At 38.2% G+C, this 25,854-nt stretch overlaps 1 protein-coding gene across 1 annotated transcript; it reads right to left on the minus strand.

The window, feature by feature from the left end:
* Window positions 1-981: 981 nt before the first annotated feature.
* Window positions 982-9,815, minus strand: LOC112200853. Its single transcript, XM_040518711.1, has 8 exons — window positions 7,646-9,815; window positions 7,156-7,272; window positions 5,907-6,030; window positions 2,295-2,596; window positions 2,150-2,185; window positions 1,966-2,016; window positions 1,687-1,761; window positions 982-1,296 (listed from the first exon to the last, which is right to left on the minus strand). Exons 3-8 carry the CDS (start codon window positions 6,007-6,009, stop codon window positions 982-984), a joined length of 882 nt encoding a protein of 293 aa, XP_040374645.1. The 5' UTR covers window positions 6,010-6,030; window positions 7,156-7,272; window positions 7,646-9,815.
* Between the last annotated feature and the right edge of the window lie 16,039 nt (window positions 9,816-25,854).

The following is a 25,854-nucleotide window of genomic DNA, read 5'->3' on the forward strand; positions in this document are numbered from 1 at the left end:
AGAACCTTTAAGGAAGGTGACCTTGTGCTTAGAACAGTCGGCTGGGTGAGAAAGCAAGTTTCAAGCCCTTCAAAGTTTGTACCTTAGTGGGAAGGGCCATTCATCATTAAAGGGTCTCACAGCAGTGGCTATTATGTGCTTGCCTCCATCGCCGATAGAATTCTCATAAGCCCCATTAATGGCAAATGGTTGAAACTCTACTATTGCTAATCCTGCAATTTCAGTTGTTTTATTTTCTACAAGAATTGCTTCTTCAGTACTTCAATTCCAGAGCTTTTGTGTAAACACACCACCATGGTGATGTTACTTCCAGCAAAGAAATGAAGAACTTATAAAAGAACATCTCTCTCATCCATCCTTCCTACACCTACAAAAGAAAAAATGCAAAGTCATGAGAGAATTTATCAAACCAAGGTTGCATTAGCAATGACAAAATCTCCATTCCAAGTCAAAAAAAAAAAAAAGGAGTTTGACAAGGTCATAAAGAAAAACTAATACAGGCCATGAGTTGCATGGCTTTGAAGAACCCAAGAAGATTCTAATACGCAAACCATGCTATCTGAGCTAATGCCATCACCAAGTCTAGTGCGTAAGTCTTCTTGCGCCTTTCCTAATTGCTGTTCAAGATGCGAAAGCTCTTTCCTCAACTTGGATACACCTTCCTCCATTTAACGAATCTCCCTGCAACTACTCTTTGATCCACTAAGCCTGAGCATGTAACCAAAGAAATTCCTAGTAGCTTGCTTCAAATGGTCAAGCATAAAGTCGACTTTGAGCCCCCAATCTATAATGTCACGGCATGCATCCCTCCAGATTAAAAAAGTCACCTCATTTTTCACTTCCTCAATCTCCATGCTATACAACACATAACCAAACTCCTCAATCAATTTTTGTTTCTGACAGGCACTCTCTCTTTGCAAACAAGCTAGAGAAGCTACCTCCATCGTACCTTTCATAAAACTTAGTGAGTGGAACCACAAACTATGAAGAAACTTTTCCACCCTCAAAAGAAGGTTGAATACTGCTCAGTGGGCGTGCAATATCGTCAATAGTGTCGCTCAAGCAATCCTCAATGTCAATATAAGCAATAAAATTTCTGAACCGTAGCTCCAAATCAGTTTTTAACACCCTTTCTGCTTTATCTAGGTTAGGAGCCAGAAAACAAGTTGAGGTAGTGCAAAACGGAGTCTCTCCACTAACCAAGTTTGCAGCAACAACGCTGCTGTCCCTCGGTGCTATCTCAAGGAGGTGGGGCTCAAATGATGTTCCTCCAATTTTCAACAAAACCAATCCATCCTATATAAAAAAAATAAAAAAATATATAAAAAATAAAAAATAAAAAGAGAGAGAAAGATTCATGAGAAACGCGCAGCAGGATTTGAACACAATATGCAAAACTCGCAACACAAAAAAAAAAACTTGATTATGTGGATTATGTCTATTTGTTCCCATACTCCACATAAACATGGAGGCTAAACACACTGCAGTCAACAACAATTTAGAACACTACATACTTGCTCATTATGGTTATTCTCGCAAAGGCCACCATCTGCAGCAAATTCTTTCACAAATCATCGACACCAATGTCCTAACAAGTCACATACAAGCAGAATGTCAAACAATGCAATACTAAACACACTGCAGTCAACACCAGATAATGCTATACCAATTCACAATTTTGCGCACCTGCTTGTTACGGTCATCCTCACAAGGACCAACATCTACTGCAGATTCCTTCATTAGAGCATTAGCACCAGCTACCTAACAAGTCACATGCAAGGGGAATGCTAAAAAAAAAAAAAAAAAACATGCAATAAGCCTTAGTCACGTATTCTACTAAGATTATAATCGTGATTCTCCATTGAGATAGCAGCATGAGCATTGTGTGAGGTAACAAATCAGCCTTTACACACCAAAAAAAAAAAATTCATGCAAGAGTACAAAAGCCCGAGTTTGATTAGATACTTGGCTATCACCGCAGTTATCCTCCTCCATCAAAGTTGCAGTTGGATTGTCCTGCAAAACAACAAATCATTTTGCAAGCACATACACCATACCAAAAGCAACTGCCAAGATCATATAACAACACGCAAAGAAGCAAATATCCTCACACAAAATTACACAAAATCCTCAAGCATGTACAACGCACCTGATCTTCATTATCCTCATGTTCAAGGGATTCAGCCTGTGAGGAAAGAAAGACAGCAAGAAAATCATACATCACGCAACCAAAAAAATAAAATAAAGCGAACGATAGAAGAAGAAGAAAAGAAGGTTATGCCAGAAAAAAGTACCTGGTTGCAGTCATCGTAGGTCTTTTCTTCAAAATTACCAGAATCATTCTCTTCATATATACTGACATTATCACCAAGGGGGCTACCCTTGCTGTCATCACTTTGCTCGTCACTAAGATCAATATAAACAGCACCTTTAACAGACGGCTTAGGGTAAGAAAAACTCATGTTGGCGACACGAGAACTGCTCCTAAGGACAACCGTTGAGGCATCATGTGTAACCTTTCTCTTAGTAGCTCTATTCGGCCTCGAGCTAGAAGCAGTTTTCCTTTTTCCATCAGCCAAGTTCGATGGCAATATCACTGTAACACCAAAGGCACTTTTGACTACTGGAGGAGGGATGCAATACTTTACCACCTTAGGTTTAAAGCGACCAACCTTCCCTTTTTTTTTTCTCTATTCTCGGAAGCCCTGACTTTGCCCTATGTTGCACACTTGTCACCCTCTAGATCTATTCTTGTAGCTATCAAGTCTACCTCAGAATCATCCCCACCTTTGCCACCCTTGAGGTGACCAACCACACGCTCTACACCATTCGAGTATACTTCAGTGTAGGTAAGGTTATGTCTAGACATGACACCCATAACGATATTACTATGGAGCAGCCTCTTGTTCTCGTTGGTAGCCTTTGGACACAACCTAGTACCACCAGTCTTCATAAACCTCCTGAACTCGCACTGCTGCAGCTCCCAAAATCTCAAGAATGTTAATGTATGAGAGTCAACACTGTCCTTTTTCCCAAGATTATCAGAAAGTATACCATTGTAAGAAATACCGTCTGTCTGAGTGAAATCCATGATGCAATCTCCAAGATGTCCACCGAAAGATAGATGCAATGGCATATCCTGATCGATACCAAACTGCCTCTTAACTTTATTAAGGGAATATATCTCCATCATAGGGTGAAAGAAATCACCCTACCCAGTATGGACTGCGCACTAGTGGCTAGGAGCAACTTGGTGGATCCCAAGAATGGTGATGAGTTACCTTCCGGATAGAAGAAATGAAGTACCTAGAAGCCATGAACACTAAAATACAGCCTGAAATTGAATTGTTCAACGTCATCTAGGATAGCAGGCCTAAATGCACCCTTCTTGACTTTTTTTTTGAACAATCTGCAACACAATGGGAATCCTACTAAATTGAAATCTCTTTTGCCCCCCTTTAGTTGGTGAGGAGACGCAGGGATTAGAGGTTCCACCGCCAAGCCTTTAAATCTCTCGCAGACAAACACTTGAAGGAAGAAGCTAGATGCTAAGCTAAAGAATCAATACCATACTACCTCACGAATTCCTTATCATCCTTTGAAATCTTGTCAAGCTTCTTGTATAGATGACTAAGGAAAATGGGAGCAAGCGAGGCACCAGCTGCTAACATAATGGCCAATGGGAAGACTTGCTGCTGCACATTCTCATAAGGGAAATCCACAAAGATAACCTACTCAACTAGTAAGCAAACATAGCTTCCACTCAGTAGCCAGAATCAAAACCTTCACCCTGCTTAAACTTGCCTTCATTAGTTGAACCCCAAAAATGTCTCACCCAATTGCAAAAACAAAACACTTCTTTGGAATTATAAGCACCTTTTGCCAAAATATGTAGCTTCTTCTTCTGCGCCCTATCCAACTCTATCTTGAAGGGATTACCGTCCCTAACAATCGAGATTCTCATGATATTGCAAATATCTTCCAAAGATGAGTAAATAACCACCAAGAGCAGACAAATGTGTGGGTTTCAAGACTCCATCTCCGTGCAACATGACGAAGACAAATGTCGTCTTTGTAAATCACACAAAAGCTAGAAATGGACAATGAAATCTTTATCCCTGCTCCAATAAGGGTCTCTTCAAACTCTTCTTGCTGTACCTCAAAGCTAACCCATTCTAGCTAACTTGCAGTGGTCCTTGCGGGATACCAAAAACATATAGGCATTGTAGGGTACTCTTCTTGCCCAATAAGCAACCTGGATATGAATTTTCTGGGCACTTTGTTTGTCCCAAGTCCATATCCAGGTTGTTTATTGAGCAAGGAAATTACCCTGCAGTGCCCATATGTTTTCGGTATCCCGCAAGGACCACTGCAGGTTGGCCAGAATGGGTTAGCTTTGAGGTACAACTGAGAAAAGTTTGAAGATACCCTTATTGGAGCTGGAATAAAGATTTCATTGTCCATTTCAGGCTTTTGTGAGATTTACAAAGACGACATTTTCCTTCGTCATGTCACACGGAGATGGAGTCTTGAGACCCACACGTTTGTCTGCTCTTGGGGGGAATTTACTCCTTCTTTGGAAGATGTTTGCAATACCATGAGAATCCTGATCGTTGGAGATGGTAATCCCTTCAAGATAGAGTTGGATAAGGCACAAAAGAAGAAGCTACAGATTCTGAGAAAATGTGCTTATAATTCCAAAGAAGTGTTTCGTTTTTGCAATTGGGTGAGACACTTTTGGGGTTCAACTAATGGAGGCAAGTTTAAGCGGGGTGAAGTTTTTTATTCTGGCTACCGGGTGGAAGCTATGTTTGCTTACTAGTTGAGTAGGTTATCTTTGTGGATTTCCCTTACGAGAATGTGCAGCAGCAAGTCTTCCCATTGGCCATTATGTTAGCAGCCGGTGCTTGTTTCTCGCTTGCTCCCATCTTCCTTAGTCATCTATACAAGAAGCTTGACAAGATTTCAAAGGATGATAGGGAATGTGCGGGGTAGTATGGTATTCATTCTTTCACATCTAGCTTCTTCCTTCAAGTGTTTGTCTGGGAGTGATTTAAAGGCTTAGTGGTGGAACCTCTAATCCCTGAGTCTTTTCACCAACTAAAGGGGGGGCAAAAGAGATTTCAATTTAGTAGGATTACTATTGTGTTATAGATGGTCAAAAGAAAAGTCAAGAAGGGTGCATTTAGGCCTGCTATCATAGATGACATTGGACATTTCAATTTCAGGCCGTATTTTAGTGCTCACGGCTTCCAGGTACTTTCTTTCTTCTATCCGGAAGGTAATTCATCACCATTCTTGGGATCCACCGAGGTGCTCCTAGCCATTAGTGCGCAGTCCATGCTGGCATATGGTGATTTCTTTGACTCTACGATGGAGATATATTCCCCTAATAGAGTTAAGAGGCAGTTTGGTATCCATCCAGATGTGCCATCACATCTATGTTTTGGTGGACATCTTGGGGATTGCATCATGGATTTCACTCGAACAGACGGTTTTTCTTGCAGTGGTATACTTTATGATAATTTTGCGAAAAAGGACAGTGTTGGCTCTCCTACGTTAACATTCTTGAGATTTTGAGAGCTGCAGCAGTGCAAGTTCAGAAGGTTTATTAAGACTGGTGGTACTAGGTTACATCTGAAGGCAAACAACGAGAACAAGAGGCTGCTCTGCAGTAATACCGTTATGGGTGTCATGTCTAGGCTTAACCTTATCTACACTGAAGTATAGTCGAATGGTGTAGAGCGTGTGGTTGGTACTTCAAGGGTGGCAAAGGTGGGGATGATTCTGAGGTAGACTTGACAGTTACAAGAATGGAGAAGGGTGACAAGTGTGCAACAAAAGGCAAAGTCAGGGCTTCCAAGAATAGTGCCTAGAAAATTCACGAGATGCCTCCTCTAAGCTACCTTCACAATCCCCTGTGGTGGAAGAAGATGTAAGACCATCATCCAGCGAGAAGTGGTGGTCACAGAGTTCAATAGGCTGGGAAGACTCGGGCGCTTGAGCCATTGCAAACAAAGGAAATTCCTCCTGCACAAAAAGAAGATGTAACACTTGTGAGCAATAGCGATTGGTTCTCTAGTACTGTCACACCCCAACTCAGTGATTTTTTTTTTTTTTTTGAGTTGAAGGTATGACTTGTACTAAAGAATAGAAACATAATAAAGAAAAATCGTAGTCCATTTGAATCAGATTTGAAGTACTGAAAGAAATAACCAAGTTGCCTTTCCAGCAAATTACTAATGCAAAAAGCTAAATTCATGGTGACATAAATCCTTTATATGAATTCCAAAAAGGAAAAGATTCATTTCATTTGAAACCTGGGGATGTCTAGTTTTGAAATGCTGGTGCCTCCAAGCATGATTGAATAGAAAGCTAGTAAAAAAATACCAAGAACATGACAGTGCTGCTGTCTTTAAAAAAATCATGCAACAGACCTGTAGCTTTGAAAAATCATAACTAATTCTAGGAAAATCATTTTCAATATATTCGAATTTTGAAATGATCTTTAAGATGTCTACTGCAAGTCTGCAACTTTTATGAAGACACTAACTTCAAATACCCAACCAAAATGTATAGTTTTCAGTAAAAAGGCAACTGCATCAAAAGCTCATAAACACAATTTTAGATTTGCAAACCTTTGTTCTACCTTGAATTTAGCCAATGAATTTTAAATATAAGAGCTGGAACATAATGAAACAAATCAAAGAACATAGAATCAATTAAAAGACATAACAGAATCAATGAACATAGCATGGATTATGGAGAAAAAAAAATTATAATACAACAAACACAATTATATGGATTACAGTACAAACTTTCTTGATAGTTCATTATTCCCACAGAAATTTCAAACCTATACTTCAAAGGCAAACTACAAACTGGCAACCTTTGCTCTTATTCTAGGAAACTAAACCAAACAAGTCTCACACTTCCTTCACATTAATCACAAGCTCTTCAAAAGGGAAAATTAAATTTCATATTCAGTACATGCAATATTTGATAGGGGTGAGCATCAATAGCTCAGTAGGAGGCTAACCAGTAACAATCAAAACAGTAACACATGGATGTATGCAATGCTATTTTCTGCTATTACCCTATTAACTCACATGCTAAGACACCAAGAGTCTACATGTCCCATACCATGTAATTTACCTTTTTGAGGTGACTGCAGATGAAATAACATATGAATTAACCCAAACCATGATTCCCTTTTTGCTAGTCATCTTACTTAATCTCGATCACCAAAATTGTACAGCTCTATTAGCCCACCTGAAATTTGATCCTTACAGATTAAGCTCAACTACACAAAAGAATACTCCCACATATTTCATTCCCATTCTATTCTATCAAAACCATGCCTCAGACTTCATGAACATGCTAATGAAACAATATGATAAACAACAGATAACACCCATTAACTCATCCATCAATCAAATTTCATAACTGAAATCACATATAGCAACACAGCAACCAAGCAAATTAAATAGAGGTTTCCCCAGATCCCCCTACCTTGTTTCGGAAGTTAGTTTATATTTCTCAGGTTCCTCCTTAGTCTCAAAATTTCTCCTTCTCTCACTCCTTTTTTTTTTTTTTTTTTTGTAAAAACAAATATAGGGAACTCAATAAAGAAAGTAGAACAAACCTGGATATTTATAGTGTATGGCAAAGAGGTCAGATTTTAATTCTAGATAAGCACAACAGAGAGTAGATTTGGATGCCAACACTATCAGCTTCCTCTATGTTTCGATAAGGACTGCCACCTCCTGGTTCTAGGTCTCCACCACATGCTTCTAGGGATCCACCTCTTGCTACTAGCTTTGATGAATCACAACTCTGGTAACTGACCCTCCAAGGCTCTTCAGCAACATCGACTTCTAAGATTAATCTTATATGGGTGGTCTATCGTAGTGGTCCTAATCCTTTACTTTAGGTGGAGTGGTGCTTGCAAAGAGAATCAAAATAGGGGAGGAAGACGATGAAGATAGCAGACAAGAAGATTTTGAGATTGGTTTGTCGTTAAACGACATCCAACATAAGTATAAATCAATTGGTCTTGGGCTTTTAAAATTGACTTGGGTTTTTAAAAAAAATAAAAAAAATAATAGGCTGGTCTAAAAATATAGAGATAGCATATATACTTATATATATCTAAACAACACGTCTTGGTGATGTGTGTGTATATATATTTATATTTATCACCCCATAAAACAATTATACATATACACACACCCATAATTAAGAATATAAATTAATACTCAAGCTAAAATAAAATATTCACTATATCTTTTTTTTTTTTTTTAAATATTATTAAAAGTATAGGTCGTCACAAGTACATGGTAACTCATATCCAGCAGCAACTAGTAGACAAAATGCCAAGCATAATCATACGTTAACAAAACATGCAACACCATGCCAAAATATGTCACATCACTATAATATGTCATGATAAATTCATCATTGATGCATTGCTTTCAAGAAAATTATAACAACCAAGCAAACACTGCCCCGCACACCGATGCATGCAACTGTTCTCCTCAATGCAAAATAGAACAGGAACAACAAGCCGTGCGAAGCCACAAGCAATCCAAAGCAAAGAACAAATCGCAATACACCAAAAAGGAATAATGGCAGTCAAGCAGTGCACAAGCCAAGCCAAGATGTGGCATGTGATATATCCTATTAAGTCAGCCCATGCAAGGAGAAAAAAAAAAGGGCAAGACGAACAGACGAAAAAATACTATTCTTGATCAACTCCAAGCATACAGCATACACATGCCTATTCCAAGCAATGCATGATACACATATTAAATGCCCAAGCTAAGGTCGCATACATTTTCCTTTTCGTAGTACCTACCTTATACACATGCACAATGCGTGCACACATGTATACACATGCAACAAAAAAAAAAAAAAAAAAAAAAAGGGAAGGTCAACCACAGTGATTCCAAGAAACTGAATCTATGAAAGAAAAGGGAAAAGATGTGTCATGCCTATGGGAAATCATAAATCCTTCTGCAAGAATATGTTGCAGCAACAAAAATAAATAAATAAATAAATAAAAAGGTGAGATGAATGGGCAATGGGACTGTGTTTTCAAGAGAAACTCTAAGCACACACTTATCCAACAATCTCAAGCAATATTTGACACACATAAACACTCAAGCCAAAACTGCATACCTCTCTATAATACATGCTTCACGGATATGATACATACATATACATGTGCATGCGTAAAGAGAGTTAGCTGCGGTGATTCTAAGGAAACTAAGTCCAAAAAAAAAAAGGATGCTATGCAGCGAAGCGCAACAACAAAATTAAGGATGACAAATTGGTGTTATAAAGTTCATTGCACCAGGGATCAGTTCAAATCAATTATGAAATCTTCTATAGAATTGCATCACAACTCATAACGTTTAAAGCAAGGATGCAGCTCGCCAAGCCAATATGTTCAGATAGCAAAAGCAGAAGCACAAATGAAGTCAATTAAAGGTCACAACAGAGGCAGAATGACCATAGGCAAATGACGAAAAAAAAAACACAGAGTTGATAATCGCAATTAGAGGAAGCTGAACACAAACAACAACAACAACAACAAAAAAGCAGCAAAGATTGATGCAATATTGAAATTCTCTCAGACCATCACAAGACATTCCAATCACCCATAACGCATCTGCACGCATAAGCCATTCAACATGGAAGAGTAAGAATTGCCCAATTCAATAAGTCCAAAGGATTCAAGATTACTTGAGATGAGAGGAATCACGCAATCAATGCCACTAGTTGAAGGAGGTGTAAGATTCTAGGCAACTCCCTAAAATAGAAGAAAAACTGCAATTCCCCGCAGTAAAAGGAGGAACGCAACGATTATACGCTGAAGGAAAAAAAAAAAAAAAAAAAGAGGAAAATTTTAGGGTTTCGAAAGAGAAGAAGGGAATACCTTGAATCCCAAAACTCATGGGTTCAACAATCTCTGGAATTTTTAGAAAACCCAAGCTTGAATTGTCAAGTAGAAAGCGAAGGACTCGACACTCTTTAAGCGGGAATAAGACACGAAATGCAATGTTGCTCAAAAGAAGAAGAGAAGAGAAGAGAAAAGAAATGAAAAAAAAAAAGTGGGTCTCTCACGCTGACTCACCTTAGAAAATACGAACTGGGCTGATTTTTCATTTTGATTATGTGGCTTGTTTCATGCTTCAAGCAATCCACATAATCAAGGGGGCTAATGTTGATACCTGAAAAATCATACGACAAATTAATATGTCGTCACAATATAAACTAGCATAAACACGCAATTTGGATAAAATTCTATAATTTTATAGACTTTTATATTCGTCTCTCGACTTTAACCCGCCAAGCAAACGCACCCTAGATGTGGACCCAAGCCACATCCATGCATTTTTTGGGGCTTGCAGAAGTGGGTATGGTGTGGAAGGTTACAGAAACACATAACACTCATCTATTGATTTAGAGTCGTTGGTGGTCTCAGTCTTGAGCCCGATATCCAAGCCCAATAACTTGAATCAATAGTGAATTGGTGAATATGAGATTTGGGCCCACCTATTTTTCCTTAAAAACTCAAAGCCCAAAGAAGACTCAAAACCCAAAGAAAATAGACAGCCCAGGCCTCCCTTATCTTTCTTTTAGCTTCGATTTCTTTCCCTGTAGCAGTCAGATACACAGCTCAAACCCAAATATTTTTGAGAAATATTGATTCCTCCTGTTAGCTGGCAAAGGAGAAACTTTCTAACTAGTAGAGGGATATCATTTTCTTCCTTAAACGATGAGCTCACAATTCTTGATCTTCCGATCCTCATTAACCTCATTCCAGGTTTTGTGCCACCGCAGCTGTTTCTGCTGCTACCTTTGTCAACCGCTACAATGACCTTCTCCTTTTCCCAAGACATGATTCTCAAGTAAGCCCCAGATTTTAGGGTAGAAATCCTATATGAGTTGAAGAATAAGTATTTTACCCAAAAAACTAAAGGCTCTGAGCCACCAGAACACCTACCAATTGAGCCTATCAAGGGAGAGACTTGGAACTGGAATGATCATCAAGCAAAACCCAGAAAACTTAGAAACACCTACAACAATCAAGCATTCAAACCTTCAAGCATAATCCCAGCTCTTAGCCATTTTCTCCCAAAACCTCCTTCAAACCCATTTTCCAGAAACCCAAATCCAAAAAACCCCCCAAATTCTCTCACCGCAATGTGTTTTTATGTCACACCCTGAACCCGGGTCAATTTTTTTAAATAATATTTTCCCGAAATCCGAGTTGTGAGTAAAAATAAAAATAAATGAATAGAAAATAAAATCGACACTTTGTTAATGGAATTGACTTCTCATTTCGATATAAGGATAAATCCAACTCAAGATCACTAAGAGTACTCACTTCCGGAATAATGATCTTACATATGCAAACCTCTAACTAACTCTAATTGCTTTTGATCACTAATCTTCATAGTTCTTGTGTTTAATAACTTGCAAGACTGTAGCTAAGGAGGAAGCTATTCCTCTTCAAACAAACGATAACCATACAGTCATCATATGGTATGCATGAATGCATGTTCTATTCCCGTTAATTCACACAGCAGAATAAATTGAGCGTACATGTCCCATACCATGTATTTTACCACAAAGGTGACTCAGAGCACTCAACTATATGAACTAACCCCCACCCAAAATCAATCCCCTAGCCCTCTTTTGTTAGTCATCTTGTCCATGCCCCTTTTGCCAGTCCCGAACTACCCTTTCCATCCCTATACTAATTGCACATTAAAAATGGGCATACTTGGGATCTGGTACCTGCTGAGGTTATAGACTCAACTACACAAAATATTATTTCAAACTTTCTTCTACCAATAGCATTACAGATATCACCATTGCCACCCTTATACTTCATATGTACTCAGTGGATGATGCATCAATTAATAATATATACTTCACAATGTAATTGCATCAAATATGCATTCATTCCATAACAAACATGTCAAGCAACATATATGCATACAATACAGTTGAGTAGAGGTTCCCCAAATCCCCCTACCTGGATTCCAAGCTATTGTATAGATACATGTTCCTGCATAAAAAGTAAATATTCAAGCACAATTCACATTTCCTATGCATAAGCACATAATTTATTTTAAACACAAAGCTATGATTCTGCCTTAAGAACAATCCTCAATATCGAGCTTATGTCTTAAGAAAATGGTACCTAAAATCTCAAGCCATTTAGATTTCATTTGAAGTGCTAATTGACCAACCAAAATGTCTTACAGATTTGTTGTGACGAAAAATAGATATGGGTAGCCAATTTCACAACGACATAAGTATCTCAAATGAATTTAGAAAATGGTGTCACAAGTTTTGTTGAAAAGATAAGAATATCTATGTTCAGTTTGTGGTCGACCTAAACAAGTTTGAATATAGATAACGTACTGTTCAAATGAAACAGAACAAACAGAAACATTGTGACAATTGCAGAGTTTCCTGATGCAGACCCTCAACTTCAAAAAATCATAATTTAATCTAGAAAAATTATTTTTATCAGATTCCAATTCTGAAATGATCTTCAAGATGTCTACTGAAACTTTTATGAAGACTATAACTTCAAATACCCAACCGAAACATACAGTTTTTGGTAAAAATAAAACTGGGTCAAAAACTCAGAAAAACTGATTTACAGAACGCAGACGTCTGTTTTTAGCCTCAAACTTAACCAATGAATTTTTAATGAAATTGTACGAAACTATAAAGATATCAAGCTTACATTATAAACTTTCAAGACATGGAAATGTTTCTAAAATGAAGGTCTAGATCAAAAGATATGGTTGCTCAAAGTTAACTAAATGATTATAATGCATAAACTTGTTCTAGCTTTCTCCAATGCCTACAAACTGGTGCATATAGGTTACTGCTCAGTCTAAGGTTGTTAAATTGGTGCATATAGGTTCTTTGATCACTCTAATCTCTTGTTGTTAAGTCAAAATAAGAATTCCAACCCAAACAGCAACCCAAGAATTTACTTAGGAAACCCACCTTAAGAAAGCCAACTTTCTTATCATCTTAATCTTTTTCTATGCTTGCATTCTGTTTGAAAATCACTTTAGTTATTAACTGTGGAAAACATTAAGCCAACTTAGATGAGAACTGAGTAAAAACACATTAGCAAAGTTCCATAGAAATAGAAATATATTTTAGAAACAAACCTTTGAATCCCAAATCTAATTCTCCGAAACTAATCTTCGTAATCATGCCTTCCCTTCTCTTTCTTCTACCTCTTTCCTTTCCTCTTCTTCCCTCTCTATTCTCACATATCCTTCTCTTTCTCCCAGTATCTCTTTTCTTTTGTTTCCTTTCCTTTCTGTTTATTTCTTTCTTTCTATTATACTCCTTTCTTTATATCTCCCTCACTCACGTTCTGTCGTTCTATTGCTCTCATTGTAGTGTGGATATGAATCAAGTAGATAGCTGTTATTTATACTAGTCAGGTTCTTAGCCATCAAGCAAAACAATTATAATAAAATCTGCATATAGATGTGTTTGTCAAAACCTATCACTTAATGACTTAATCACCAAGCACTATGAATTGATTGACATGAATGGTCTTATCTAGATATAACTTGATCATCAAGATCACATACTTACAATATACTAACATATAATAAAGATATATATTCCACGAGTAGGAGGTGTCAAAAGACTAATCACAGTCTAAGACCTTGAGCTTTTAGCTTCACCACCTCATGCTACAAGGAAACCTTCTCGCTGAACAAGAGCTAATGTGATTATAAGAATAGGTTTTGTACAACATTCTCAGTTCAACCTTAGTTAAAAGTTTTGATAGTAGGAGCTATTAAGGCATTGTCCTTAAATATTCTCACCTTAAGCTAAATATGCTCGATTATTAAAGCTACTCCATCTTGTTTATATATATTGGATTTGATTCTGCTACACTTATCTCTAACAAAAAATGTCTGCATACTTGAGCAGAATGATACATGAGCTTATTGACCAAGGCATATAAATATCAATTTGCAGCTGCTACATTAGAACTGATGACACTGTCGAAGATGTCTCATTTCCACTGCATACTAAAATATGATAACTTACATTTTGATTAACTAGTCTATTTTAAGCTATGCATCCTATGATTAGGACTCAAACATAAAAAGAGATTCATTGATTGTTATGAGGTCTCATCCGAAAATGTTTAAACCAATTAAGTAAAACTAGCTTCCTCACAAGTCTATATGTACTAGGTAATAGACTTCTCGAACACACACACACAAAAGCTAGTAAAGAAAATATTATCACACGATCTAATATATAATTAAAATTCCGTTACATTTTAGCTCCCACACCATGCCTCACACTGTCAAGCCTTATTTGATATCTAAATTACGCACCAGATTATCTCATTAACATCAAGTTATTGGGTTTATTTTGGCCTAATGCTGCTTAATTCAAAAGAACCCTCACAAAAAGATTGACATTATTGATAGCTAATTAAACTATATCATTCGAATAGTTCTTTGAGATTGTAAGGAGCAGTGCAATTGGGAGTTCCACTCCAGAATAGCCTAGCAAATTGTTGATTGACCCCTTTCTGTTGGATGAGCAGAGTCAAAAAAGACATATTCACTTGCAACCGGGCATAAATAATACTCTTTGGTACCTCTCTCGCCTCCACAACTGAAAATTCCTCTATATGGACCACTTCCACAACATGCTACCTTTCCCTCCTCAAAACCTTAGTTTTCCAAAATAGGATTACAATGAGCTAACCTCCTTAAAAAAAGAGAGCTCTGAATACATTTAATATAATGGTAATTAGATAGCTACTAGACCCCAATAACTGTCAGAGGTAATAGGCATATCATAAACTTAACAAACATATATATATATATATATATATATATATATATGATATGTAACTAAGAAAATGAAAATGTATCATATTTAGAAGAGTTATTTATCCTATCTCTCGGAAACTCATTATAGTAGGAAAGTGAGTATCTGAATCCCTTGAGTTCAGTCTGTAGCTTCTGAAGAAGTTTGGGAAGTGCTTTATTGTGGATTTCTACATACGGTGTATTCTCTTCAAAGCATTCACCTTTTTCTCCCTTCTCAAATGCTCTTCAGAATGGTAAACAACCAAGAGGATCAAGGCTAAAAAACCCAAAATTTCAGGACCTTTATTGTATATTTCTTGGCACATTGAAATTATTTACTCTATTATTAATTTATTATCAATTATCATTAGCAAGTACCATGTGTATAAAATGAGAAATTGAATTATTTATTTAGATTAATTTCAGTTTACTCCCCTGAGATTTGGAGGTGTCATCATTTCACCCCCCAAACTCTCAATTTCACTTTTTTACCCCTGAACTTTCTAATTTTTGTCTTCCATGCCCAATGTCTCATTTTCTGTCCAAATTGGACGTTAAGTCCGATAATGGGGCCCATTTTGAGGGCTAAAATGGTTAATTCAAAATTTAGAAAAAGGAAAAGAAAAAAAACAGTTTCGACCTCTCTCTCCCTAAAACCATTTCTCCTCCCACTGTCACCGTTGCATTCCATGCTCCGCTTACCACCACCGTGCCGGCAACGACCATGATCCATGAGCTCAGAAGATAAAGCATTGCCACTAGAACCAGCCTCGACATTCATTTAGTTGGGAAAACTGCTCCGAGACTGAACTTGCAGCATTCCCATCATAATCTCCAATTGCAAATTTGAGAATGAAAAGAAATGGAATCAGAAACAAAGACTCACGGATTGTCATTTTCATCATACTCAAGAAATGGAATAAGAAACAACAAATTTGCTAATTGCAACATTCCCAGTACGTCATTCACCAGAATCCTAATAAGTGAACGCTTAAAAGAACTGAACAATTATGAAGAGGGCATACAATCCCAAAAACTAAAGGCACACAATTTCCTAAAGGCTCAATCACTCGATTCACAGAAAACACAGTAGTAACAAAATCATAATCATTAGAAGATAGAGCTTTTTACAAATAACTACAATGGGCTATAGTTTATTACCACAAGCAAGATTCAAAATTTGTAACCCATGCGGTGATTACACCGTCTACACAAAAATAAAAGGGCACAGCAACTTCTAGTTAATTACGAAAATTGCCACAATCTTCTTTTATGTTTTCTCCCAAAACCTAACCCGTCCAATCCATTTCTCCCAAAATCAAAACCTTTCTTCCATTCTGGCGAAGAAAGAAGGCGAAACTAGGCCTCTCAAAACTCGGCGATGAGGGTCAACGATGAAGCTAGGAGGTTGGGCGACAAAGATAGGCGCGGGAGGCTGGGCAGAAAAGTTAGGCGTGGTGAGGCGAGGCAGAGAAGCTCGGTGCAGCGAAGCTAGGCGCGGCGAGACTAGGCTGGGATGCTAGGTGTGGAGAAGCCGGGGCTTGAAGACGGCGAGGCAGCGAAGCTAGTTGCAGAGAGGCTGGGCGGTAAAGTTAGGCGCGGTGCTGTGAGGGGAGGCGGCGAAGCTCGGTGCAGCGAACCTAGGGCTGGCGAGGTTGGGCTGGGATGTTAGGTGCGGAGAGGTTAGGGCTTGGAGGTCAGTTGCCTATTGAGGGTAAGCAGCTTAGATTAATGCCTTAAAGGTTAGTAACCTAAGAAATTTCTAGTTACTGAGGGTCAGTAGTTATAGCCTCTGATTTTTTGTGCTATTTTTGATGAATTTTGCAGATCTCTTTATCTCTTTTGCTCATGCTATCCATAAAAAGTTAGGGTTTCAAATGTCGGTTGATTATTTTAGTTTGTATACTAATTCTTGTGATTTGTTATCAAATTTATAGTCTTGGATTTGAGTTTATCATCTATTTAGTAGGTGAAAATTGAAGCACTGAGTGTTTTTTTGTCTTAGAGGTACATATATGGAACTAATCCTATTGAGGGTCAGTATCCTACTGAGAGTAATTTTTCTCCTTCTTTTTTTTTTTTATCTTTTGATAACGCTCTGTAACAATGATATTTTGACAATCATATCATCTTTCTTGAAGAATTATCAACCTTTATTCTGCTTTTTTATTTCATTCTTGTTGCTATTGATTTTCATTTTGATGTATAGACAACTTCTAGTTTTGGATAATATTTTGTTCTGGTCTTTTGTTTGTGACTAGGTTGTTTGCATTCTTATAGGCTATATATGTATGTTGAGTTGTGGAAGAATTTATAAACTTCAGTACATCTATGGAAAAAGCCAGCTTACTAATCCTATTGAGGGTTAGTAACCTATTAAGGGTCAGTAGTCTATTTGGGAACAATAGCCTATTGAGGATCAGTAGCGCCAATCACAAAGCCCAATTCTCTATAGAATTAGTTTGAAATAGTGAGTGGTATACGCTTGAGTGGAATGATGTAATGTAACTGAGTGCATGCTGCATTCATTGTGTTTTATGCAATCTTAGTAGTAATTTTCTGTACGGCAAGTTGGGTTTCCTATTTGAAATCTACATTGATGCAAAGGCATGCCTCTGTTTATGAATTTAGCTAGCTCAGCCAGATATATATAGTCATCTTGTCAATTCTTTGAATGTATTTCAATAGCTTCAGAATTTCATTAAAGCTGCTGATTTCTAGCATATGTATGTTTCATTGCTTTGACATGTGGGATGCATGATATGATTTCTTTATATTTCTTATCTTTGTACCTCATGATTGTGTATTGAGGAGGGTAAGTAGCCTATTGAGGGTCATTAACTTTAAATTTGATGCCATTTTATAAACATTCTAAGAAATTTATAAGTTACTGAGGGTCAATATACTTATTAAGGGTCAATAGCTATAGTTTTTGATACATTCCTTTGCTTTGTGTTCAAGCCTCTTAGCTTTGCTTGCTTTGGGTGAAACATGTGTGCAGCTTTGCTTGACTATTACTCAGTTCTGTTTGTATTCTAAGAAAAAGAGCTCATCTTGATTGAAATTTGAACATCTATACTAAAGATTTGATTTTTGAGTAGTTGGCTTGTGTTCCTTTTTTGTCCTCTATGTTTGGTGCAACATGTGTGACTAGTTTGTGATTGTTATGCTTGATGCTGTGTTTCTTTTTGTTTCCTTTTCTATCACAGCATAGATAGGATTAGATACATGGATAATGAATAAAGTACTGAGGGTCAGTATTTAATGAGTAAGCTACTGAGGGTCAATATTTTTTCATAAAGATGTTCTACTGAGGGTCAATATTTTTTCATAAAGATGTTCTACTGAGGGTCAATACTCATATTTTAGCATATCATGTATATAGATTAATCGCAATGGCAAAGCACTTGTGGAGGGGCAACAAGTACTCAAACGAAAGACAAAAGAGAAAGGCTGCTGCAATTAAAGAAGAGGATATACAACAACTGAAAGGAAGAAGACAAGAGCGTAGAGACCTAATTACATACAATATAAATTCAACTCGCATACATTCTGGCCTATCTTAGACTCCTACATAACAACAATCGAAAAGAAGATTAGGAAAGCTGAAGAAATTTTGGGGATTATATGTTCAGCTCTATTAGATGAGTGTTTAAAGTTATATGACTTCAAGTTGAACATTGTTGATCATGATCAAATTTTGAGCTTGTATATCCTATTATTCTACTTATATCTATCAGTTCTCTCAGCTTAAGCTGGAAACACTTGGTTACTGATCAATTCTCTATTTCATGTAATAGGTAGGAAGAGATTGATTTATGAGCAAAGAAAACTGAGCTTATTGACACATTCAACTATTCAGTATATGTAGATGTAGAATGCCTTATTAGCTAACAAATTGAACTCTAGAGAGAAACAATACAATCAAAGAAAAGAACAAAGATAAGAATGAAGTATTCTTCAGAATGATATTGAAGGTCAGTAATATTAAATCACACTAACTCTGCAAAGGTCAGTTTGGTAATTTACATGTTAATAGAAACCAATTCAAAAGTGGAAGGAAAAGGCCGCATGGGCTTAAGGCCTGCGCATGGATCAACAATAGTACCGCAAGGGATATGAAAAAAAAAAAGGTCAGCTAATGGTAATATATGTGCTGAAATTGTACCTAATGGTAATTTGCTATAGAAGATAACAAATGCAAAAAATCAAATTTATTGACGAACAAAACAAGGAAACCCAGTTCCAACCTTTCTATAATCCACAGAAAATCTCAGCGCAGAAATAACCAATATCAAAACCCAATAAACCAAATTCACAACCCACCAAAGAACAAAACCCCAGAAACCCAATCCCAAATCACCCAAAACAGATAAAACCCAGATGAGATTCTAGACTCCAGAGTCCAAATTGGCAAGCAAAAAACATTGATTAGCAATCAATCCTAGTAAAGATTCGAAATTGAAGAACAGAGCAGAACAGAAAAGATCGGCAATGCTTCCCTACGACTCAAACTCTCTTCTTACTTTTACTTATTGGCTTTCTGCAGAGATAAATAGAGAGACAGACCTGAACTTAACTAACCAACTCTAGAGTCTTCTAATTCATACGATTCTCCCAACACTTCCTACTCCTCTGGGTCTCTTTTACTTTTACTCACCTCAGATCGGAGATCGTTTTCAGCGACGATCGGACTTTGTACGAGGGGAAGAAGTAGGAGTTCTCAGTGACGAGCTTCTCGAGGTTGGAGATGGAGGCGGAGATTTGGCCGAGGAAGGGTTTGATGTGAGTGGGATCAGTGAGTCGGCACTGGGCGAGTTGGGAGTTGACGGAGGACTTGGAGATGGAGAAGCAGGAGAGGAAGGCGGAGGTGGACTCGAAGGAAGGGGAGGGGTCAGAGGAGTTGGTAGCGGCAAGGCGCGTGAGGGAGGTGGAGAGAGAGAGAGAGAGAGAGAGAGAGATAGATTTGGAGATGAAAGAGAAACCGAAAGTGAAGGAGAAAGGTTTTTTTTTTTTTTTTGGGTTTTTGTTTTTTTGCCTTGAAATGACCATTTTAGCCTCAAAGTGGGTCAAATAGTCAGACTTAACTTCCAATTTGGACGGAAAATGAGAAATTGGGCACGGAAGACAAAAATTGGAAAGTTCAGGGGGTAAAAAAGTGAAATTGAGAGTTTTTGGGGTGAAATGATGACACCCGCAAACCTCAAGGGAGTAAACTGAAATTAATCCTATTTATATTGGAGTACTAAAAGCTTACATTGACCACTGCAGTTATGTTGCCTAAAACCATTCCTACAAATTTCCTATGAGATTTTGTTTGAAGGATGCTGGAGTTAATTGTCACGAATATGTACGAGTAATCATTGCCTCCGGCCCTCCGACACTAAATAAGTAAACAGCTTTTGATATTAAAGTCTTGGCTTCTTCATCCCCTAAGTTCTTCCTCAATGATTCACCAACTTGCTCAAAATATGAAAGCTGAGAATTAAAGTCTATCACCTGAAACAAGGTACAGAGACCAAATAAACATTTTTTTAAGAAGTATAGACAAGTTTTATGAGATTTTTATATAGCCTTACACACGTATGGCTTTCTGAATGACAATTAATTAAGATCATTTACATGATTATAGAACAAGCTAATTGGAGAACCACATATATAGGTGCAACATCACACGTCACATACCAAACCGTGGCTAGTTTCAACCAAAGCACCAGCTCCTGCAGATGCAAAGTTTGCACCGTATGTAAATGGATGGTTGCCGGGTTGTAGATACGGTAGAATAGTAGGTAGTACGTTTTGCGTACTCAACTGTAACAACAAAATATTACGGTAAAGTTATTTTCACTCTCCAATTATATTCCTAAACTTTTATATGTAGTTGTAAAGTATATTGATGTTACCTATAAAATCTGTAATTAGAGGACCATCCGAAAATCTTCCCGTTGGATACTTAAAAAAGGTTTCACCATATGGTTGAAAATTTGCCCGCAGACTGGTGTTGATGTAGTTATTGTTTCCAGCATCAAATATTGAATCCCCGAAGATGAAAAGGGATGCATGCATGTTCCTTCAACGACGACCCACGCTCGTTGTGGCTTAGGGATGTGATGATGAGAAGGCTTGTACAGAAACCAAATTAAGATAAAGCTACAGAAGCTAGTGTTTGCCATTCAAGATACAATTAGGGCTGTCAATGGGTCGTGTCGGGTTGGGTTCGTGTCGGGTTAAGGTATTTGTCGTGTCACAAAATATAAACCCAAACCCAACCCATTTAATAATCGTGTCAAAAATTTAAACCCAAACCCAACCTATTTATTAAACGGGTTACCCGTTTCCAACCCGCTTAACCCATTTAATAAATAGGTAGTGTCTTGTTAGACAAAATGACTCATTTAAGTGTTAACAATGGAACCCATTTAACTAAAAAAATACATAAATTGATTAAATTCACTAAAAACTCTACATGACGAAGATTATAAATAATTTATAAACAATTAAATCCAATAATTAAAAAGCGAAATATTTCAAATTGTCTAATCTTATGAAGAAATACTCCGAACGTCCAAAATTTCAAGAAGACACAATCGGGTTATACGGGTTCACTTCGTGTTGGCGGGTTGACCCGTGGCCGACCCATTTATTAAATGGGTCATGGCGGGTTGACCCACCGCCGACCCACTTTTTAATCGTGCGGGTTCAACCCGCTTTATTTCGTGCGGGTTTCGAGTTGTGTTATCGGGTCGTGTCGGAATTGACAGCCCTAGATACAATAATGGAGAAATAGAGAGCAAATAGATGTATATTTCAAGTTATCTTATTCATCTCTCTTAAAGGTAATATATACTGGTTTACTGATGTACAATATAGGTAAGTATTATATTACAATGAATGCAATTAATTACAATATATTACAATGAATGCTGATTCTAATTACCATAAATAATAGGGAAAATGATTCGTATAGTACTTGACATTATAGAACTTTCGCATCTAAAGTTTCAAAAATATCAGAAAGGTACCTAAGGTTCAAACCTCGACAGAATAATCGTACTTGGAGCCATTAGCTCTGTTACAGAGGCTGCCAGCTGACATATTTTGAAGGGTATTTTAATACTTTTATGTTTGAATTCATAGGTGGTTCTAGTTGGACCTCCAAATTTAATATTTGGACCTCCAATTTTTTTCAGTTGTTAATTGACTTTGTCAACTTATATGAAAAGACAAATAAGGATAAAGAGAGAAAAATGAAAAATTAAGTAAGTAAATAAATAAATACTCTTCTTACCTCCTCCATCCAAATATAACATTCAATTTATTTTTTTTTCCCGATATTTCCTTATATTGCCTATATAGTTTTATAATTTACTTACTGTTGTAGAGAAACTGAAATTTAGAGGAAATCGTTGTATGTTCTCATTGATAATAAGGGCATCTTTATATAGAGGATTACAATGCATAGAATCTTAATTGTACAAGAAAAGGTAATCATACAATGAATGAATATCTCTAAGATATTCTCCGAGATTCTCTCTAATTAAAACCCTATTACCACAAGGTCAAGTAACCTAGAGTTTGAGCCAAACACAAATTAGGGTTTACTTGAACACTCCCCCTTGTGTTGCCCAAACGCAGTGCTTCTCTTGTTGCCTCGTTAAAAACCTTGCCGAGTAACAAAAACCCAGTGGGACAAAAATAACCTCGGTCGAAGGGGAAAAAGAGCACAACACACCCTTCACGTTTCGAGACCATACATGTAGACATCTCCCCCTGATGTCTGCATCTCCCCTTGATGACAACGGTCATGGGAGTTCGGACAGCTTCTGCAAAGGATGCTACCAACATGTTTCTCGAAAGTGGAATTTAGGCAATGACTTAGTGAGCAAGTCTACCACACTGTCCTCAGATCGAACCTAGTTCACTTTGATCTTGAGGAGAGTCTGTTGTTGCTGATTATGCTTGGTGTTGTCGCTTTTGATGTAGCCTTTGCTTCTTTATTCAAAACAAGCAGCATTATCTTAAATGCTTGTAGGCTCATCTGTGGTAGACTTCAAACCACAATTGTTCGAACATGTGTAACTATGGATCCAATCCATATACATTCACGAATCACTTCGTGAAGACCAATAATCTCTGCATTGTTCGAAGATATAGCTACTAGGGTCTGTTCTGTAGACCTCCAAGATATCATGGTCTTTACCCATGGTGAACACTTAACCAGTTTGGGAATGACCTTTGTATGGGTAAGAGAGATACCCAACATCAGCGAAACCTTCCAAAACACTTATGTCGTTTTGGGATGTGGATAGAGGAAGCAGGCCAGTGTTGGCGGCGTTCCTAGTGTGTGATGGGTCCGAATCCATCAGCTCTCTATAGGGACAGAACAAGCCCATATCAATCGTACATCTCAAGTATCAAAAGATATCTTTTACACCAATCCAATGGCATCACGTTGGCGTAGAGATATATCTTAGCTAACAAGTTCATGGCAAATGAGATGTCTGATCCTGTGCATTGAGCTAAGTACAATAATGCGCCTATTGTACTCAAGTAAGGCATTTCTGCCTCTAGCACATCTTCGTCATCATCCTTCAGATGAAAAGGGTCCTTTTCATGATCAAGACTACGGACGATCATGGGGGTGCTTGAAGGTTTGACCTTGTCAAAATGCCTAAGCATCTATCGACACGATGCTCAAGTTCCAAACTGAGACATGATCGTGTTCTCCCAGAATCCTTCATCTCAAAATCGGATTTCAAGTGTTCAGCGGTTTCCCTTAACTCTTTAAGAGCTTCTAATGAAGATCATGTCCAACATGAACCGCAATGGAATCCGAAACTTGTTATGGAAACGCGTGGGCATATCCCTTCCCAATCAAGTAGTCATTTTAGTGAGCGTTTCAACCTCTTTGTAAACGTGCTCCGTGGTCTAGAGCCACTTGACTTGGGTAAATGAAGTTCACCATAAACCTTCATGTATATTCCGTATCTAGATCCCTATATAGAGATACGTAGTGACCACATTTGTAAGCTGCATGTTCAGTTATTCGGAAACTACCAAACTGACAGGGTAGTGGAGTGCAATGACATCCATTACAAGAGAATATGTCTCATCATAGTCGATTTCAGGACGTTTTATGAGAAGCCTTGCGCCATAAGGCGAGATTACCATCTCTTTTTCTCACTACGCTTTCTAACGAAGACCCATTAGTCAACAGGTTTTATGTTAGGAGGTTTTGGCATTACTAGCTTGAAAATCTTCCTCTTCCTTAGAGAATCTATCTTAACCTGGATCACACCTTTCCATTTAGGCCAAATCTCTCTACGTTGGCATTCATTCATCAACGGAGTGTGGTTCGATATCATCTGACTCAACAAACACATGCGTAACGAGATGCGCAACTACATCATCAATTATGATGGATTTTCTATCCCACGTCTCATGTACACTAGTGTAATTTTCATAGAGCTCTATATTCTCATGAATAGGTTCTGACGTTGAGGTGTCCCCCAACGATAACCATAACCCGGAAGATTCTCATGAGACGGATTTTGAGTCTTGATGATCAAAAGATTGGAATGTGTCAAAGTATCCTTCAAACTCACGGCACTCCCACGCATCCTAGCTTGGGCCATGGCCTATAACGCCAGGGTGCCACTCTCTTTGGCGTTGGCGCCATGCCTACCTCCGTGTAGGGCGGCGCTACATCCTCTCGTAGGAATGTACTTCCTTGCAGGCATGTTTGCAGCATATTTGTGTGATCTCATCACTTTAACAGGGATCCAGATGAGACATAGTGGGGACAGGCCACGACAATTCCTGTCGTTCCTGTTGAACATCCGTGTTCTTATCTCCCCCTAACGATGGGAAGACTGTCTCATCAAAGAGACAACCGGCAAATCTAGCGGTAATGAGATTGCCTAGCAAGGGCATTAAGTGGCGGACGATTGTTGGAGTCTCAAATCCAACGTAGTTGCCCATTCGTCTATAAGGACCTATCATAGTGCGTTGTGGCGGCGCAATTGGCACATAAATGGCTCACTCAAATGTGCGTAAGTACGATACTCTTACCCAGTCACTAGCTGTAACGCAAAGGTAGATTGAGTGGCGGTAGGTCGTAGACGAATTAGCGTAGCTGCATGGGATATTGCATCACCCAAACCGGATATAAGGAAATTGGTGCGCATTACCAATGTCCGAGCTACCATCGTAGTCGTTTCCGCGAGACCATTTGGGTGTGTTCATGGGAATATAATGTCCAACATTTGTCCCAATGCAATAACCATCGAAAGTCTTTGATGTAAAGTCTCTAGCATGGTCAAGTCCAATTGACGGAATAGGATGATCCGGGGAGTGAGCCCGTTGTCATATGATATGTGCTAGGAGTGTTGTGAAGACCCGAAATTCTCAGTTAAATGTTTTGTAATTCGATGTTTGTTAATTGTATGATATATGAATTTTGGGCATGATTCGTATGTGGTTGTGTGAGAAATTTGGTTTCGAATGAGTTTATATTCGAAACAAACGTTAATTAGGGGGGGTCACTAGAATCGACTTTTTGTACGTACGGAATTTGGGAAAACTTCCTTCACGAAAGTTGTAGAGCTCGTCGATACGAGTTCGTGCATATGTGGAACGCAAGAATCAGAGTTCGTACGAAGAAGTTATCGCGTTTGGAAACATTTCCATTTTGGGTATATATACCTAGCTATTTTTGGAAATTTCCAAAAATAGCTAGGGTTTCCATTTTGGTAGCCACGCGCAGTTTCTCTCTCCCGAGCCCGAGCCGAAAATAGAGCTTTCCTTCTCTGGCTCCGTTCTCCCTCCTCCGGCCACCAAACCACACCAAACCACTTCCTTTAGGTTCGCCTCGACCTTGCGCAGCTGCCGGTGGCAGCCTTGCGCCGCCTCGTGGCCTGTAGCGGCGGCGGGAGCACGGTTTCGGTTTGAGCCCGTT

This window comes from Rosa chinensis, chromosome 4, assembly GCF_002994745.2.
Source record: "Rosa chinensis cultivar Old Blush chromosome 4, RchiOBHm-V2, whole genome shotgun sequence".
Taxonomy (NCBI): domain Eukaryota; kingdom Viridiplantae; phylum Streptophyta; class Magnoliopsida; order Rosales; family Rosaceae; genus Rosa; species Rosa chinensis.